General features: G+C 39.9%; 1 protein-coding gene across 1 annotated transcript in view; it reads left to right on the top strand.

Annotated features, from left to right (window-relative positions):
* Nucleotides 1-15540, top strand: part of LOC128989509 (uncharacterized) — a 41245-nt gene extending 25705 nt beyond the window's left edge. Inside the window, exons 10-14 of the mRNA XM_054411406.1 lie at nucleotides 9749-10085; nucleotides 11229-11473; nucleotides 12115-12274; nucleotides 13705-13965; nucleotides 14539-15540. Coding sequence (XP_054267381.1) covers nucleotides 9749-10085; nucleotides 11229-11473; nucleotides 12115-12274; nucleotides 13705-13965; nucleotides 14539-15054 — 1519 coding nt within the window. The 3' untranslated portion in view covers nucleotides 15055-15540. The remainder of the gene's footprint in view (nucleotides 1-9748; nucleotides 10086-11228; nucleotides 11474-12114; nucleotides 12275-13704; nucleotides 13966-14538) is intronic.
* The last annotated feature ends 1480 nt before the right edge of the window (nucleotides 15541-17020 follow it).

Genomic DNA, 17020 nt, shown 5'->3' on the forward strand with positions numbered 1-17020 from the left:
CAGTCACTACCATGATGCGGTCTGAAACGTAGGCTGCAATCACATGTCCAGCGTCAATATGACGGCATACTTATAGACCAAAAACAAATAAAATTACATATTCTTGTGTGCCTTGACTTTTTCTATAAGATTTAATCAGAGAAGTTTTATCCCCGATGAGTAAAAGAGGTCTTAAATCAATTTTGAATGCAAGACCAGTATTACCCTCCAATTATTTTTGTTTAGTTCTTTGCATAAAAATTTGCAATTTCCATACAAAACTATATATAATGGCTCTAAATATTTAAATTACATCCCGACAAATAATTTTGAAGAAACCGCACGTTTTTATCACAATTAGGAGTGGTTTTATGCTTGAATATGTGACACAAGGGGGGAAATCCATTATGGCGGCCATTTTCCAAGATGGCAGCATGTTGCCCAAGTGGGAATTTTTGGGAATTTTAGTATGATGATCCCACCTGTACGTACAACATTTCCACCAATTTTCAGCCTGATAAATTAAAATTCTGGAATCCAACACTATTTTCCTGCACTATAAATATCTCGAAGAAAACGTTTCAGGTGATTTTAACGAGAGTATATTATATTTTAGAAAGGTAGGTAAACAAATTACACAATAGTGTACTTAAAATTTGGTATCAACGAATATTGATTTGAGAGTTGACGTTTCTAGTTATTTAGTTCTAAACACTACTGAATAATTTATGATTCCATTACTTTAATACGTGGTATTGGTCACAAACCACAAAATATCAATTAAATCGAATAAAACTTCGATTATATTATCACACTTACACTAAATGCACATACAATACGATTAACACATGATCCACTTAAAAGATGATGGATTTGTTCACGTTTGAGGCGTATAACTTGGAGACTTCAACGGCCGGTTTCACTGAAACTCCATCGACATAACTTTTAAACACCATTTATATTTCACGAGATACAAGGGATTCAAGATATACATTGAACAGGCACATAATGTCATATGGCACATGCGGCTATAGACTACTACAGGATATATGTATTTCAATTTACAGTTACAATCCAAACCAATTTCATAGACGAAATTCACACGTAGCAGCAGTAGGAACATTCCGAAACATTACTTGAACATTCAGCACACCTTTATGCATTTTCAGGATTGGATAATGCATCTTGCAATACAGATCTTGCGAATGAATCGCATTACAAAGCGTATGCGTGGATTGTAGATGAATTGGCGCATCTAAAGTGTTATGGGCTTCATCTACAGCTCGCAAGTTGGGAATCGGTGTGAGCCTTCAGTTGGAATTTTAATGGGGCGCATCGCAACTTACTGGAGCCGAGTACAATTTACTTTCATGTGCCGTAATGGCGAAATAATACAAACAAGTCTTTTGAGTTTCAACCTAATAAAATTATGTTTAAAATTTAGATGTTTCTGTAATGAAACATTTATCGCATCTACATATAGGCTACTTGAACAACCATAAACATTTGGGTCTACCAAAACTTTAAAGGTGTACCATACTAGAATATTAGAGTGTAACTCTCCCGAATACACATATTACTTCTTTAAATTATAGTATGGACCTGCGTCATATCGAAGTATTGCTCTATAAAATTCTTCGGTTGTTTTTTGGGATAAATTATACGTCGGAGATAAATGCTTAGGGACTTTCAGTTTTGTGTTAGTGGTATTTCGTTTTGTAGTGCGTTTTGACAAAAGCTTATCCAAAATATAAATGCAATGTAAACTGTTATCTAAAACGTTATTTTTTTTGCAATTGACCATTAATCGTCTCTACAGTTCCTTAAAAGACCGAAAAAACTCCGTGATATAGTAAAATGCAATGTAGAGGTGTAGTTTGGTACAAAGTCTTAACTTTCTATTTCCAATACAGTTGATCTGCAATAACCATTGTCCTTATTGGTGGTGGAAATCAATTAAAAAACGCAACAATTTTAAATTAACCAAAAAACCTCAGAGTATTTCCAAATTGTTTTGTATAACTACCATATAACCCCCAAACCACCTCAAAAACTAAATCCACCCCACCAAACACACATTAACCAAACAAAAACAATCACAGCAATCACAGCAGACCAACTGGCCGCGGGCGCACTAGGATCATAGATAGGCTAGTTTTGAGAATCGTCATTAGCATAGATGGAGGTGGAGAGGTGGCTATCAGGGCATTGTTCTGGCACTCTTGCTTTCTCACCAGATGATAGATACGAGGGTCGTGGAGCATTTAACAAGCTCGCACATTCCTCACAGTTTAGCATACAGAACAGAACAGCACAGTCCGTTGTCCGTTGAGTACACCACGAGTGACGAGTGTTTACTCGGTCCGTTACAGCGAGGTTCATTAGACAAGACGATGACGAGGTTGTTTACTTCTTAAACACTCAGAACACTAGTTCAGCAATACTCCAGTCCAGTCCGGGTGGCTAATGGAGTGACTCTAGTGCTCATTACAATATTCTAATCCTCCGACTTCGCTGAAGAGGACGGGATGGTTCTTTCTCACGCGTACTCAAAATACAAGAATGTGGATATTTGTTTGCATGAGTTTCCAAAAAATTGATTTATGATACGGATAGTGTTAGAATAGGTGTGTTTTATCAACGTGAATACAAAAAAATGAACGATCTTTCATTAGTAGTGTTAAGCTAGGATGTTTGGGAATCAAGAGTCAGGAAAGTAATTATAGGACGTTTAACGATAAATTCGATTAGTTTTTTTCTATCTCGTTAAATGACGTGTAAATTCACAAATAATATGCCAAGGAAAAATCATAGCGTATCAATGCGTCCACCTACTACACTAGATTTTTTTTACATTGAAGCTCAATCAACACTTAGCAACAAACCAAAAAATATCTTGGAATGGCCCAGCTAGTCTAGTAGAACAAGGAGCTTCTGTCCCCGAGGTCCCGGGTTCAAATCCCGCCAATCACAAAAATAGCTTTTAATTATCTGATGATGCCAAAACTCTCTAGATCTGGCCTTAAAGCAATATGTTAAACGGTCCAGGCCAATAACGAATCTTCCTAGGATGTAAAGTTGGGACAGAAAACTATCTGGTTTCGTATATACTTCCATCTTTGATATAATTGGTTGAAATACATGTTTGAGTAAAATATATTTCAAGATATTATCTAAAGTAGACCTTACTACTGTACTAGATCGCCTCTAAAGTTTTATGCTCTTCGGCTACACCTCTGTGGGAAGAGCACATCATCTTTATAACATGTAATTCATAACTCCAGACCCCAACATTCCCCTTGTATGCCCGCATAGGTTGGCTACCACCTACAGTACCTACCGCGCTACCGGCGCAGCTGCATAGGTGCATATGCATCACCTGCACCCATCATCACTAACTGCACCCACGGCGATCTGGTCGTATTACGATCGCAAATGAACCGTGCACGATGTACGACGCAGTGCGGCGGCGGCGGCCGCGGTGACGCAGCAGACGAGACAACGTTGTCATGCTGCAAAGTGGCGAATTACCTCAGATATTTCAATTACTTCATTTTCAACTCTTTAAATTCTTACTGTCTAACGGGTTGACACCGTGATTGAATGATATGAAGGAAACGCGGTTTGGTTAAGTAAGATAAAAATCTATAATCTCAAAGTGTTTTGGGTGGTATTTGGAAGATATTAAAATACTGTATTTTTTTATTATCGAATAAGCCAATCAAAACATACTTATAACGCTACCAAGGACGTTTTATGACATTTATTTTCATTTTATGACGTTTTATGTTAGTGGTTCATGAACTTATCAAGAATACTGTGGGTCCACAGCAATTATCCAATCCCTTATGAAATGAAGAATTACGTTACATCTCTTAGAAGAGGATACAGATTGTATGTTTGCTTAATAAACTGGAAGATACCAGACGGTTCATTCCTCAAGAAAATGTATCGACAGGTTAAGAGTTGAATCGTAAAACTGTTTCTCCTTTTCAAGGGTAATCAAGTTATTCCAAAAAGTTCTCGATGCGACAACTAAACACGCCAAAACCTTTAGTTAGCAAAACAATCCTGTCTTGAGGGGTCAAGTGGAACTCGGCCTGAGTCTATACAACTTATGGTGTGTATTGTAAACAACCGTTCAAATGGAAAGTTTAAAATCCACAAAGCCATGCACACAGTTGTGAAGGGTTGTCGACCTAACAATCAACAACATTCACACCAGTCCTGACATCCACACACAGTAGCTGCGTAGCTGCACGGACGCCTGAGGCACCACATAACATCACATAGGCGTAGTATGGCGACTGACACCAATTATCACTAGGATAGAGACACAAACGTCCCGATGAATGTGATGTACCGGACACGCCATAGAAGGGGGGCTTCACTCGCGAGCCCCCTGATAATACACAGCCCCCCTAATAATTACACCCTGGAAAATGAAAGCCGTTACTGCCAATATGTCTGTGTAAATTGCGTGGAGAATAATCGGCTCTAAAAATTTATGATTCTACAGGCCTGAAGTTTGATACCGGTATGTACCTGTTTATGTTACCACTTCAATCGAATCTGAACTCCAGGAGTCGATGTTTCCCTGAGAAAAACTTGAGGGACTCGGAGACTTCAATGAGTGTCTAGACTGAAGCTCAAACGTTATATGATATCAATCAGAATACGTCATTATACTTTCTCGTAGATTTCCTCATGGAAATTCTTTAGATGATTGCCATTTAAGAACTTGATGTGTACTTTAGCAAAGCGTGTATGTTTATGCTGGACCTTAGTAAGATCCCACAATAATTACACTCTATTGTCGTGTGTGATACAAACACGAAAATAATCACTGTTGAAGTATTATATCGCGAGTGTCCTTGGCATTAAATTCCTCCAAACCGGTGTTGCCAGTGCATTCCTCTCTTCCTTAGATGTGATATAATAGCTAAGATGTAATTAAGCCTAATTTCTGCATAACAAACAAAACTGCAAATTTTGTTTGCACGCAAATTGAGCAACAAGTTTAATTCAAATACCGCGCTATTAAAACTCATATTTTTTAGAGAATAATCGACATTATAATAGCTTGAGATTAGATTCGACAAGTTTTTCTAGGACACAAGTGGACAATTTACCACTTTACTATAATTTAATAATAAATAGTTCGAAATTAATTATTTACAAGTGAATTACCCAAATTGACTTGTTTTCGAGAAGCACTCATATTAATTAATAATGCAAGAATTATTTTTCAGGTGCTAGAAAATTACGACGATAAATTTGAATTATATTGAATGAAAAAGGTCTAATTTAGTACTGTAAACGGGATACACAGTACTGTACTTCGTTTTGACTTCGTCTATGCTATATTTTCATAAAAATTGTATTTAAAATGCCCTCGAAGGAGAGCACGGTGGACAAAAGTGGTAAACCTTTGAGTGGGCCAAGTGGTAGAACGCGAGCCTTCGGTCCCGGAGGTCTCGCGGGTTCAATTTCATCGATAATGCCTCAGCCTCTAAGACTGCAATCGAACAATTTATCTCCTACTTGAAAGAAAAAGCTTTCACGTGAAAGACTAGGATTTGTAACAGCGTATTAGAAGGGTTGATCCTAATCGAAAACTATGGTTTTGGACCACAAGTCCAACTACTGACACTCTAGCTAGACATAGCCCAATCCCATAGTAGCGGGAATCTGTACCAAGACACTGCTGGTGTCGATGGTGCTGATCGTAGCTCGTAGGTCACGTCTGAGGAATTACAAAGTCTAACTACGGTCGTGTATACGAGAAGGTCGTTGTAGTTCAGTTAATACACACCACATTAGCATTGACTGATGCGGGATACCAGTGTCGTGTCTGGCGACGCCACGTACACACACCCACCATCGCCCACACAGAGAGCGAATACGTTGTCAAATTGATACTACTCGACGCTGGCTTAGGATACTGCATGACGTTTACGCTATTACACACTACTCCAGTCTTAGAGGTTCCCTGTTATCTTACAGGTAAAGTCAATGGTAACTGATGGGATTTGAGCCCATAACATCGGACAACAACCTCGGGAACGGTCACCTCGTGCTCTATTACTACAACAGCAGCTCTCACTCCTGGATACTGCAATAATTCGACTTCTCAGTCTATTACAGAATATTAAGAATACGAGAAAAAATTACAGAAAGCGTTGGTATGGATAAACACTTCTAATTTGAAGATAAATTGTACTATGCCTTCTCCGTTCTGTACTCTTTGATTCTCCCCGCGCACATGTCTTGCATGGCCTATGCGCTTTTTTTTAAGAATGCATGATAACTAAAAATCTTTAATGAAGTAGATTTTGATTTGCTTCTGACTTGATTTTACGAAACCATGAGAGCAATAGTTGATAAATATATTGTTTAATTTGGGTTAATTAGTGTGTATAGTGAGATTAATAGTTTAAATAAAACATACGCGGTAGTTACATACATATGCTACCTTAAAATTCCCAGCATGAACAACATCGAAGGCTGAGAAGTAGTACAAGTTGAATGTTATATAAATGTCAATTAAACAATTTTTAATCATATTTTCAAAACGGTGTCTCTACAATATCATTGACCGCAACAGTGACCCTAACACCCGTCAAATGTTAATGTGCGGATTAGCCCGGATTCCCTCCCGGGTCACTAATGTAGCGGAAAGGTTCGAGGATGCGGAAACTGACCTTTCGAGTCCATCTCATCACCTTCGCCCACCTGATTCATCTCCAGATTAAATAAATTGCACATTACGTTGAATGAGTCGCTTTAAACCAACGGGGGAAACCTGCTATACGTCCTAACGGTACTGCCCGGCCTGCACTGCAGAGGTCGTATATTCCGTTTACGACTCCGAAGTGGGTTCCGAATTTTGGCTGAAACTGACTATTAATCATAGAAACGTGGTTTCTGAAGCGAACGTCGGACGGAATAGATTAACGGTTATTGCTACAAGGTAACAAGACGTGCTTTGAGGTTATGAATCACCAAACACAAGACGAATATTAGAACGGACCAGAATAAGGTAACATTTCTTCGCGAGAATTTAAATATTAATGTACACCTCTATACAGTAGTAGCAAGTAAGTACACAACGGTAATGAAATATCTCGATTCAAATGCAACTCAAAAACAATTAAACCCCATAGCTTTTGCCTATAGCATATACACTATTATTATTTACCATGAAATATCTTTGTGTACACGTTCTATGGTGGGACTTCGAATCACAAAAAAACCTAAAAACGCTTCTTATAGAAACATCATAGAAAACATATTTGCTATCGTTTAATGTCTCCAAAATCATCAATTAGAATATACTGAGATTGCGAATTTATTTGTGCAAAAGGTTTTGAGAATTATTTTAAGTTTTAAGATGAAGATGTTATTAGGTTAAAACAGTGCGATGTTAAGTCGACAATCCTAAAACAGCAGAAGAACAAGTATTTAAAAGCAAACGCAGATGCAATTTGTTGTACATAGACTAATAACTCCGAAAGGTCGATTTGTAACGGTTAAATTGCAGCTAACACTTTTTGTAAAACTATTAGTACTTATTTTGTTTACACACTTATACAAACAAACATGGTATTATTCTTTTGCGTTATGAATTCAACCGAGAATCACAAACGTATCTTGCGACTCCTACTTGGCAAGAGACTTTCAGTGATTCTTGCAGTCCACAACAGGTACAGCTGCCATTAGTATTGCCATTGGCGATGATCCGAATATTGTGAGTCCAGGTAGGTCTGGTCTGTACTCGGACGGAATATCCAAGTCGTTCCCATCGCAGAGTGCGTGCGTTCACACGGGCGTGCGGCCACGCAACTTCGCACATACACCTCACCTCTTCCTGTACATCAGTGTCAATCAACGCAGAGTTTGGGGAAAATCTTAGTTTAGATAACACAGAATCGCTAGGAACCCTCTAAAGCTGATCAGAAAATGTCTATAGTTTAATGCAGCGTTGGCTAAGGTAAAATTGCTTTGGTACGTTCTAAATGCGAAGAAAACATTTAATCGTTCATCCGATGAAACTTTGTTCAAACTATATTTTTGTCGTTAATGAAGAATATACTCTTGAAATGTATTGTATTCTCAGATATAAATGTATTGATTTTCAGTGTTGATGACCTTTCAACTAACCTACTGATTTTGTCACCCCTTTAGACAAATACTGTCTTCAGACGGGGGGTTGTTCTGGGTCTCCAGGGACGGGCGGACGGGATTCCCGTCCGCCCGTCCCTGGAGACCCAGAACAACCCCCCGTGACGGGATGTTCCCTAGTGATGAATGTAACCTAAGGACATTAGCAACAATCCTTAGTAATATGCTTCACTAGAAGCTGTTCTTTAATGAATGTTTTAAACATTTAAAGGATAAATAATCAAAGACGAGTAACAATCTACACTTTCATCCGTACAATATTAATCAAATACTCAGATTATTATTGTAAGATAGTTAAGATTATCCAGTCGTTTCGTCGCTTAGGAACGCTTGGTTTATGGCCCACCCCGAGAGACCCGAATTAGTGCAGGTATAATTGACGGTAGGATACTGCCACTCTTAAGATAAACCCTCATAGTTTGTCATAAGCTACTTTTCTACATAATGTAACGGTGCACACAGTCAACCAGTCACGATTGCGCAGTGTCCCCATGAAACACGGAATCTACGCATGCGCAATACTTCCCACACGCACCACTGACACTTCACACTTCACACTGGCCACAGTAAACCTGTAACAATATAATTGCGAGTCGTGGGTTTCAATCGACACCGGAGAGGTGGAATCTCAACAAGTCAGCCTCAGATAATGGAGCTGTCTAGTGCTAGGCGCGCTGTGCGCTGTACGCTGTGTACGCTGTGTACGCTGTGCGCAGGCGCGGTAAGGTGCACAACGTATTGCGCACGCGCGCACTCAATGGCTTCTCTCGTAAAGTCTCACGCACGACGCGTCGTAAACGTCGCATATATCTCTGACCCTGACCTTGGAGCCTCGGCACCGCCTGCACGATCAGACCTACATACTAGAGGGTGATATATTGTTTGGTAATGTGAGAATCCAAGACCTAGGTGTTGCTTGAGGATGCCCACCATCTATATCTAAGTTTATGCAATTACTCCGGTTCAAAAATTTAAGCTTGCCAAACCAATGACCAATGAGATAGTTCCTATAAGAGTTTGCAAAGATTAGACAATAGTAATGCTATGTTCTAGGTTAGAAATCAATTCAATTAAATTCTTTAATTTGGCGACGGACACTGGTCCGTATTTTAAGCTGAATATGAATGCACGATCAGGGTAGAATTGAGTAAGATGAACTGTGTAACTACGCACCAAGACCAGCTGTTTCTTAAGCAGGACCATTTATTTAAAGCCCTGTCACGTGAGTTAGTTGAGAAAAACTGTTTTACTGTTCATCGTTAGAAGACAAAAATTTTTACAGTTGATGATGAAAATAATCCATCATAAATTTGGTTTCATCGTGTAACTGTAAAAGGAAGAATTCAATTCGGCTGCAAAATTATAAACGTCGTGCGAGTGTTTTAGGTCCTGCATTTTCAGGGTACATCACCTGCCAAATCCTGAAGCTAAGGCGGTTGTATCTGATCCTTGTGTGAACAGCTGGTGCCAAAAACACAGCCTTATTTGGCGGCCAAATTTGCAGCTATAAACCCCGCTACAGGCCCAACCACTGATTGCATTTCATATTTCTTCTAGACGTCTCTAACATTGCTTCTGTTTGCAGATCCGCTAACTACAACAACGCCACAGGAGAGTGCGAGTTGTCCGACATGGACCGTCTGACGGTCGCCGGGTCCGGAGCCTTCGACGCCGCCGCGGGCTACGACTACCTGGAGAACAACTGTGTGGAGGAGCCTGTCAAACTGTGCGAGTTCAAGAAGCTCAGTGGACGGATCCTCAAGACAGTAGACTCTGTCTACCAAGAGGTCGACTCGGCCGAGGAATGCAGAGATCTGTGTCTCAACTCGCCCTACAGATGTCACTCGTACGACTACGGCGACACTGGCGAGCAAGTGTGTCGACTCAGCCATCACTCCAGGGCCACGCTCGCCGACATACAGGTAGGACACATGTTAAAGTTGTAAACACAAAGTCGCTGTCACTACTGAAACCCGTTACAATTCACAACTGCATGAACAGCTATTAGGAAAAATAGTAAAGGAGAACATCTAGATCGCTGCGGGGTGCGGGACCGACTGAACTTGGGTCAGTCATCTGTCTCGTATTCTGCCGCAAAATACCCACCCTACTGAATCCGGCAGCTAGGAAAAACGCAGCCGAATCCGCAACCGAATTTAGAAGCTAGGAAAACCGGCATTAGAACAGATGTTCTAGGACGTTCAGTTAAGATTTTCAATCGTTGTCCAAACTATTAGTAACGGTGCGCCTCCAATCATCCGAAGGACTAGTTTTCACCCCAGAACTAGGACAGACTGTTTCCTAGATGCTGATTTGTGACATGCGACACACGCAAGGACTGCAAGCTTATTGCCATCATTCCACAATGAAGCGGTCGCGGACCATTGTGTTCACAATGCGCCGGTTTCACAGCGTTCCCATCCACGAATATTCCATTCCCTCCATATTAATGCCGCATTGTATTACTGACCCATAAAACACCCAGTTCAATTGGCTCCGGATTGACATGTCTCCGTTCTAACGGATCTTCCTATGCGAATGTCGCTTTTATCAGCCATTCTTCTGCGTTCGCGTGTCGGATTTTTAATTGGCGCTTCTCGTTGCATTCGAATGTCACTGTTCCAGTTCGTCGTATAAACGCACATAATCAGAAATAGATGTGCTGAAAGTAAATTGAGCACATTCGTGAGCTTTAACTAAATGTCTTACAATTAAACCGCTGGTACTGTGGTTTGGTTTGCTGGTATAAACGTTCCATGGTTGTACGAACAAAGGTGGTTACGTTTCTTATTAAAGTTAATTTTTCTTGTTTCCGAGTTGTTGATATGATTCTTAATAACTACAAACCCCAGGCGGCAATTACGTGACTTAAACTTCCGCAGCTAATAATTTTTATCGGATTAGTTCACACTCTTGTACTTTACCCACCCACCCTTTGCACTTGATACATTCAAGCTCTTAAAAATTACAATAATCAAAATGTGGTTAAAACCATCCCATGGATTTTTCATAGTTGACATCCTAAAATCTTCGATCTAAACTAACCCTTGCTAAACATTTTGCAGGACCCATATCTGGACGTGCCGGAGGCCTCTACCTACGAGCTGAGTGCCTGCTACAACGTCAGCATCGACTGCAGGTCCGGAGACATGGTGGCGAGGATCAAGACCAGCAAGTTGTTCAGTGGCAAGATCTACGCCAAGGGTAGTCCCAACTCGTGCGTACAAGATGTGCGAGGAAGCTTGGAGTTTGAGCTGCGCATGGCTTACGACGACGTCGAGTGCAACGTCAAGCATCAAGGTTTGGGCAGGTGAGTAAAAGGTTAATGATAGTTAAGTTACCTAGTATTTGAACTTGTTTGATGAAGAAGTTTCATAATTTTGGTTTTAAGTTAGATTATTAGGGAATACTCTTAACGCTTGATAAGATTTAGTTACTCCAGGAAAACATATTATCATATAGTGCAGGGCCGAGTGCCGTTACCTAAAAACTTTGACGAAGCTCGTCGCTAATACCCCTCCCCTGAATCACTCTCACGCTCTGGGGATTCAAACAGTACTCGGTCAACCTGACGGTTTTGACAGTTTATGACCACGGCAAATAAAAGCTGGCAATCGCTGCCATTATCATAGACTTAATGGTATTATTAAGGCAAAGAATCCAGTTACACTGAAATTCCATTACCCTTTTTAAGAAAGCCTTTTTTACATCAAAGCTAATGCTTTCGTACAAACTTGATCTTCAGGGTCCGGCCGGAACACATAAACTTACAACTGACGTTTCGGGCTCATTGCTGATGGCTTCAATCGCAGCATGTGTCAGTCTGTCTTTACTAAAGTCTTTCTCAAATGAGATGCACGAAAATAATCTTTTATTTTGTACACGTTTCGATGAAATATCAATTTAGACGTGAGGCATACTCTAAATGTACATACCCACATTTGTCTGCAGGTACCTAAACGACGTAGTGATTCAACACCACGACACTATAGTGACCAGTTCAGACCTCGGGTTGGCGGTCACTTGCCAGTACGACCTGACCAACAAGAGTGTGAGCAACGAGGTGGACCTTGGAGTACACGGAGACGTGCGGCCAGCCCTCACTGAGGAGGTTTGTACCTTCATCATGTACGATAGTATGAACATAATTTGAAAAGTTACCGACTAATTAAGTTACAGCATAGATAAAACATACAGGACCAGCTTTACAGTCAGTTGTTCCAAATGGTAACAATCGAGGTGTTACATGTTTCAACGGGATGCAATTGTTTAAAATATTAGTCCAGAAAATAGACTAAATCCGCTTTACTAGCTTCATTGATGGTTTGCATACACGACATGTTAAATTTCCACACACGACATATAAATAAATACTTTTTCCTACAGTCACCCGACAAAGTTGGCTTCCCTGTACTGTTTATAGTACAGAAAGCTGCTAATTGCTGCATATTTATACTTTGCCGCACGGTTTATACTTTGCCGCACGGTTTATACTTTGCCGCACATCAGGATTCCAACCAAACAACACAAAACAGCGTGGTTTTATTATGCACGTAATCCGTGTACGCTTGGAAATAGGTTGGCAACACTTAAAGATAATAATACTATGAACAGCTGATTGACTATTATAACTACGATTTAACCTGTCATTTCGTGTTTATAGTTTTGGTATTTCTGAACTTTCTGGACTTTTCTTTTAAACGTTTTTAAAACATTCCTACGGTCTTAATAAACAAGAAAATACCTTTAAAGCATTTTTTTTAGGCGCGGAAACCACTTCAAATTACAAAAACATACGGAACTATATTCTCAAAAGACGGAGCACATTTCTTGCCGATGAAAAATAGCGGAGTGATACGGACCACGGGTACTACTTTCTCCAGGGCACCATTTGTGTAATTGTGTTGCTAGCTGAACCTAAAAACGTGTTGTATAGTGTTTGAAAGACTAATTATTTATGTTTTATAGTGACTGTAGGAAAAATATAATGTGTAACACGAGTGAAAAAGGCCTTTGCTGCACTCGAGATCATTCCGCACTCGCCTGCGGCTCGTGCGTAAACATTGCTCTCGTGTGCAGCAAAGTGCCACTTTCACCACTAGTTACACAAATAACTATTGGTTTTATAAGCCTACGGGTACGCAAAGTTGAACAGACTGGTCGTTGTCTTCGTCATCAGCTGTGCAGATCCGAATGTATTCCCTTGTTTTAGTAGGGTGTTAAAACAATATTCGACTTGAACTGGAGTATGTTATTGAGAATGTATAACTGTTGAAAACTGGGGTTTGTTACTGATTTGTAAATGTCAAACTCCAAGACACACATTTTATGACAGTAATGTAGACCTTGCAGACCAGTTCTAATGTAAAAGCTCAGGCATTCGGGAATTTTTTATTATTCTGCTAGTTTAGTCTAATTATTTGTACTAATTATTGTATTTGACTTTATACTTTATTTTACGCTGTTCTAAGGATCAAGAGTTTTTTTTAATACATAATGAATGTTGCCGACACACTTAACAATATCCAATGTGACTTTCAGGTTATTGTCGACTCTCCCAACGTGGCGATGAAGATCACAGACCGCCACGGAGCTGAGGTTCTGCCCTCGGCCGAGGTAGGAGACCCGCTGGCGCTCAGGTTCGAGATCATGGACAAGAACTCCCCGTACGAGATCTTCGTGCGAGAGTTGGTCGCCATGGACGGCGTGGACTCCAGCGAGATCGTGCTCATTGACTCGGACGGCTGCCCTACAGACCACTTCATCATGGGCCCTCTCTACAAGTCGGTCGATACTGGCAAGGTAAAGGATTTACTTACGTAGGCAGTGACAATAGGTATTATAACGTGCTGTTTCGTTGACAAGTGCTGAATATTTAAAATTATCTCGAGATTCAGCTATTTTCTCAAGGAACATTTATTTTGGAATATGCTTTACTGTATTGTTTCAGTTTTTTAATAGCGCAGTTTTATTTGTATGACGAAATTTTATCATGCAGAAATGTTTCTTAATAATTATGAAAGAACCCTCTGATCTTGATCAATAACAAGGATATAATCTCCTTCACTCATCTTCGCCTAAATACACATCCTTGTGCATCAGCTTCGTATATCTAATATCTGATCTAATTAGATTATAAATCATCTACTATTAGATTAGGTAATATACAACTAGGCTAATCTGACCTCACATAAGGATATAATTTGTTCAATTTCCTCAGAAAACGAATACCAAATTAAAATTATATATAATATACCATGGTTCATCTGTCTGAATTGTGGTTTGACGATATTTTTTAGGCAGGGTTCTCGAAAATAGTACATTCTTTGACGTCGATTAAGTAATATTAATACCAACACTCAATTTGTTTTCCAGGTGCTCCTCTCGTACTTTGACGCATTCAAATTCCCGTCCTCCGAGGTGGTGCAGTTCCGCGCCCTGGTCACTCCTTGCATGCCGACCTGCGAACCCGTCCAATGTGACCAAGAGGACAACAGCGGGGAGCTGAGGAGCGTCCAGTCCTTCGGCAAGCGGCGGCGGCGACGCAGCACTTCGCGAGAGGACCTCCTACTCGTGCAGTCCATCCAGATCACGGACAAGTTCGGGTTCAACCGTAACAAGTCTGTGGGTGCGGCGCGGTACGGTGACGAGATGAGCTCGATATACCTGGAGGGCGACCATGACAGTTTGTGCATAAGCTTCATCGGCGTGGTGATCGCCGGTGTTGTCTTCCTCGCGGTTCAACTGGCGGTCATCGTCGCCTGGACGTGCGTCTGGCAGCGCAAGAGCTACAAGAACACGCCCTATCTATCCGAGGGACTCAACCTCAGTGCTTCTCGCACGGACAGCCTCTGCAAACTGTACGACACGGGGTATGCCAGGAGGTTCTGAAGATGCCATCCAGTGCTCAATGGTTCGTCTTAGCAGCCAGACGACTCGTGGTGATCTGTGTGTTCTTAGGAAATTCCAAATTACCAAATTGCCCGGTAACTTGTTATAGCTCGAAGTAAGAGTTTTAAAGTTACATTAACAGATTATTGCGAACATTATTCCATCGCAAACAAAGCATTACGTATCTGGAATTTGACCCCGTCCAATATTTAAATCAGAACAGTACACAAATTCAGCTGAAGTTGAAAAAACTATGAACCACCCTCAGAATAGTGCAGAAGGCATTGTGTTATCGTGTTCTTCCAGCCTCGGCTAGGTTTGTAAACTAATCTTGTAATTCTTTTACTCTTTTCTCACCTCAGTACAGGGGTCAGGTTCTATATCACAAAACGTAGTTAAAACTTTGTTTTTTACTTAGAAAACGTCCGCAATAATCTGTTGGACTTTCCAACGCCAAAAATGAACTCCAAACAAGGAGTTTTAAACACGTTGACCTTTTTAAAAATGTAAACAGAAATTCTATAAAATTTTATATAAAAAGCGTATTCTACCTGGATGATTTTTTCTATTACAAACTGTTAACGACATCCACGAAAGTTTTACAGTGTTAGCTATAGGATCACCAATGACTTGTCTAGCCGCTGGGGCTTACCCTTCTTGTGATGATCCGCCTAGTGTAGAATTCCCACCCTCACCTCTCTACATGTTTTATTTTATACTTTAGCGATAATTAACTAAATGAGTCACAATCTTGAAATAACATGAAGAAACTCGTTTTAGGTTAAAAGATGCTCGGTGTACTATCCGAGAGTTCAACCACAGACAAACGTCATTTAACTGTCCATCTACAAAGTGAACAAAGGTGCTTTTTTCCTTGTGGATTGTATCCGTCCTAGTTCATCATAGTTTTTAACCGTGGCAATAAATCAACTTTGCCACAGTTAAAAATACAAAATGTCTGTGGTAAGACTTTCAGCCGGTAAACCGACTCATTGTTATAAGTTTGCTGTACAAATAGAGCTTCGTTAGTTGTAAGTTAACCGTTGAGTCTAGTACGATCGTGATAATACTCATATTACCAAGATAATCCGTCGCTAACGAGGTGACAGACACGGGAAAATACACAAAATACACACAAAAATACTTTGTAAATACCGTTTACAGCCGAGATTATTTTGGTAGTCTGAGTATAAATTTCCAGTATGTTTGATGTTTTACCCCAACGTGTACTTTAAGATAGAAGAACAAGTGTTCGGAAAAATACCGGTAAATTACTTTAGGGAAGCACAATATATCAGCTTTTGGTTCGGTGAAAACACTTACGGTTTTATAAATCTCAGCTTTCAAATTGTGTACTATATTCGTGTACGACGAGTACATTTGCGTATATTATAGGATAATTATAAATGTTGCAAAATCAAAGAGGAATTAGTGTAGTTTGTGTATGACAAATTGTTTCGTTTAGGAAATGTATTATAATTCTATATTTATTTCTACGGCTTGACTCTTCTCTAGTGATAATTGTGCAATACACGCTGTTTTCTACTTCCACTGTTGCCAGTATAACGTGTATTATGAGGTGCTAATCATAATGTCTCCACTTTAGTGGTCTTTTTTAATTTAAGTCGATTAGTTCGTAAGTAAGCTAGAAACAAGAACGACTTTTGAACCGTGTATGAAATCTTTCAGATATACTTTAAGAGTTTGTAATTAATTTTAAGTACTGCCATTTATAGGTTCGATTCTTGTCCTTGATTCTACTCGGGTGATATAGTAAATCGTTGATTACTAGTCTGCGATTTCCTAAATCATCCGACTTTGACTAACTCTTATTATCGATTGAGTATTTATTTTATGTTGAGAAATATTTATTGCATTATTTATTTGTAATGACGTTAGGATTATTGTATAACTTTTCATTGTACAGCATTATTGTCAGTGCTGAGAGCAAAAGTAAAATAAATTA

Source organism: Macrosteles quadrilineatus, unplaced genomic scaffold (genome assembly GCF_028750875.1).
Source record: "Macrosteles quadrilineatus isolate MER2022 unplaced genomic scaffold, UCM_ALF_1.0 Scaffold_3__2_contigs__length_128488019, whole genome shotgun sequence".
NCBI classification, from domain to species: domain Eukaryota; kingdom Metazoa; phylum Arthropoda; class Insecta; order Hemiptera; family Cicadellidae; genus Macrosteles; species Macrosteles quadrilineatus.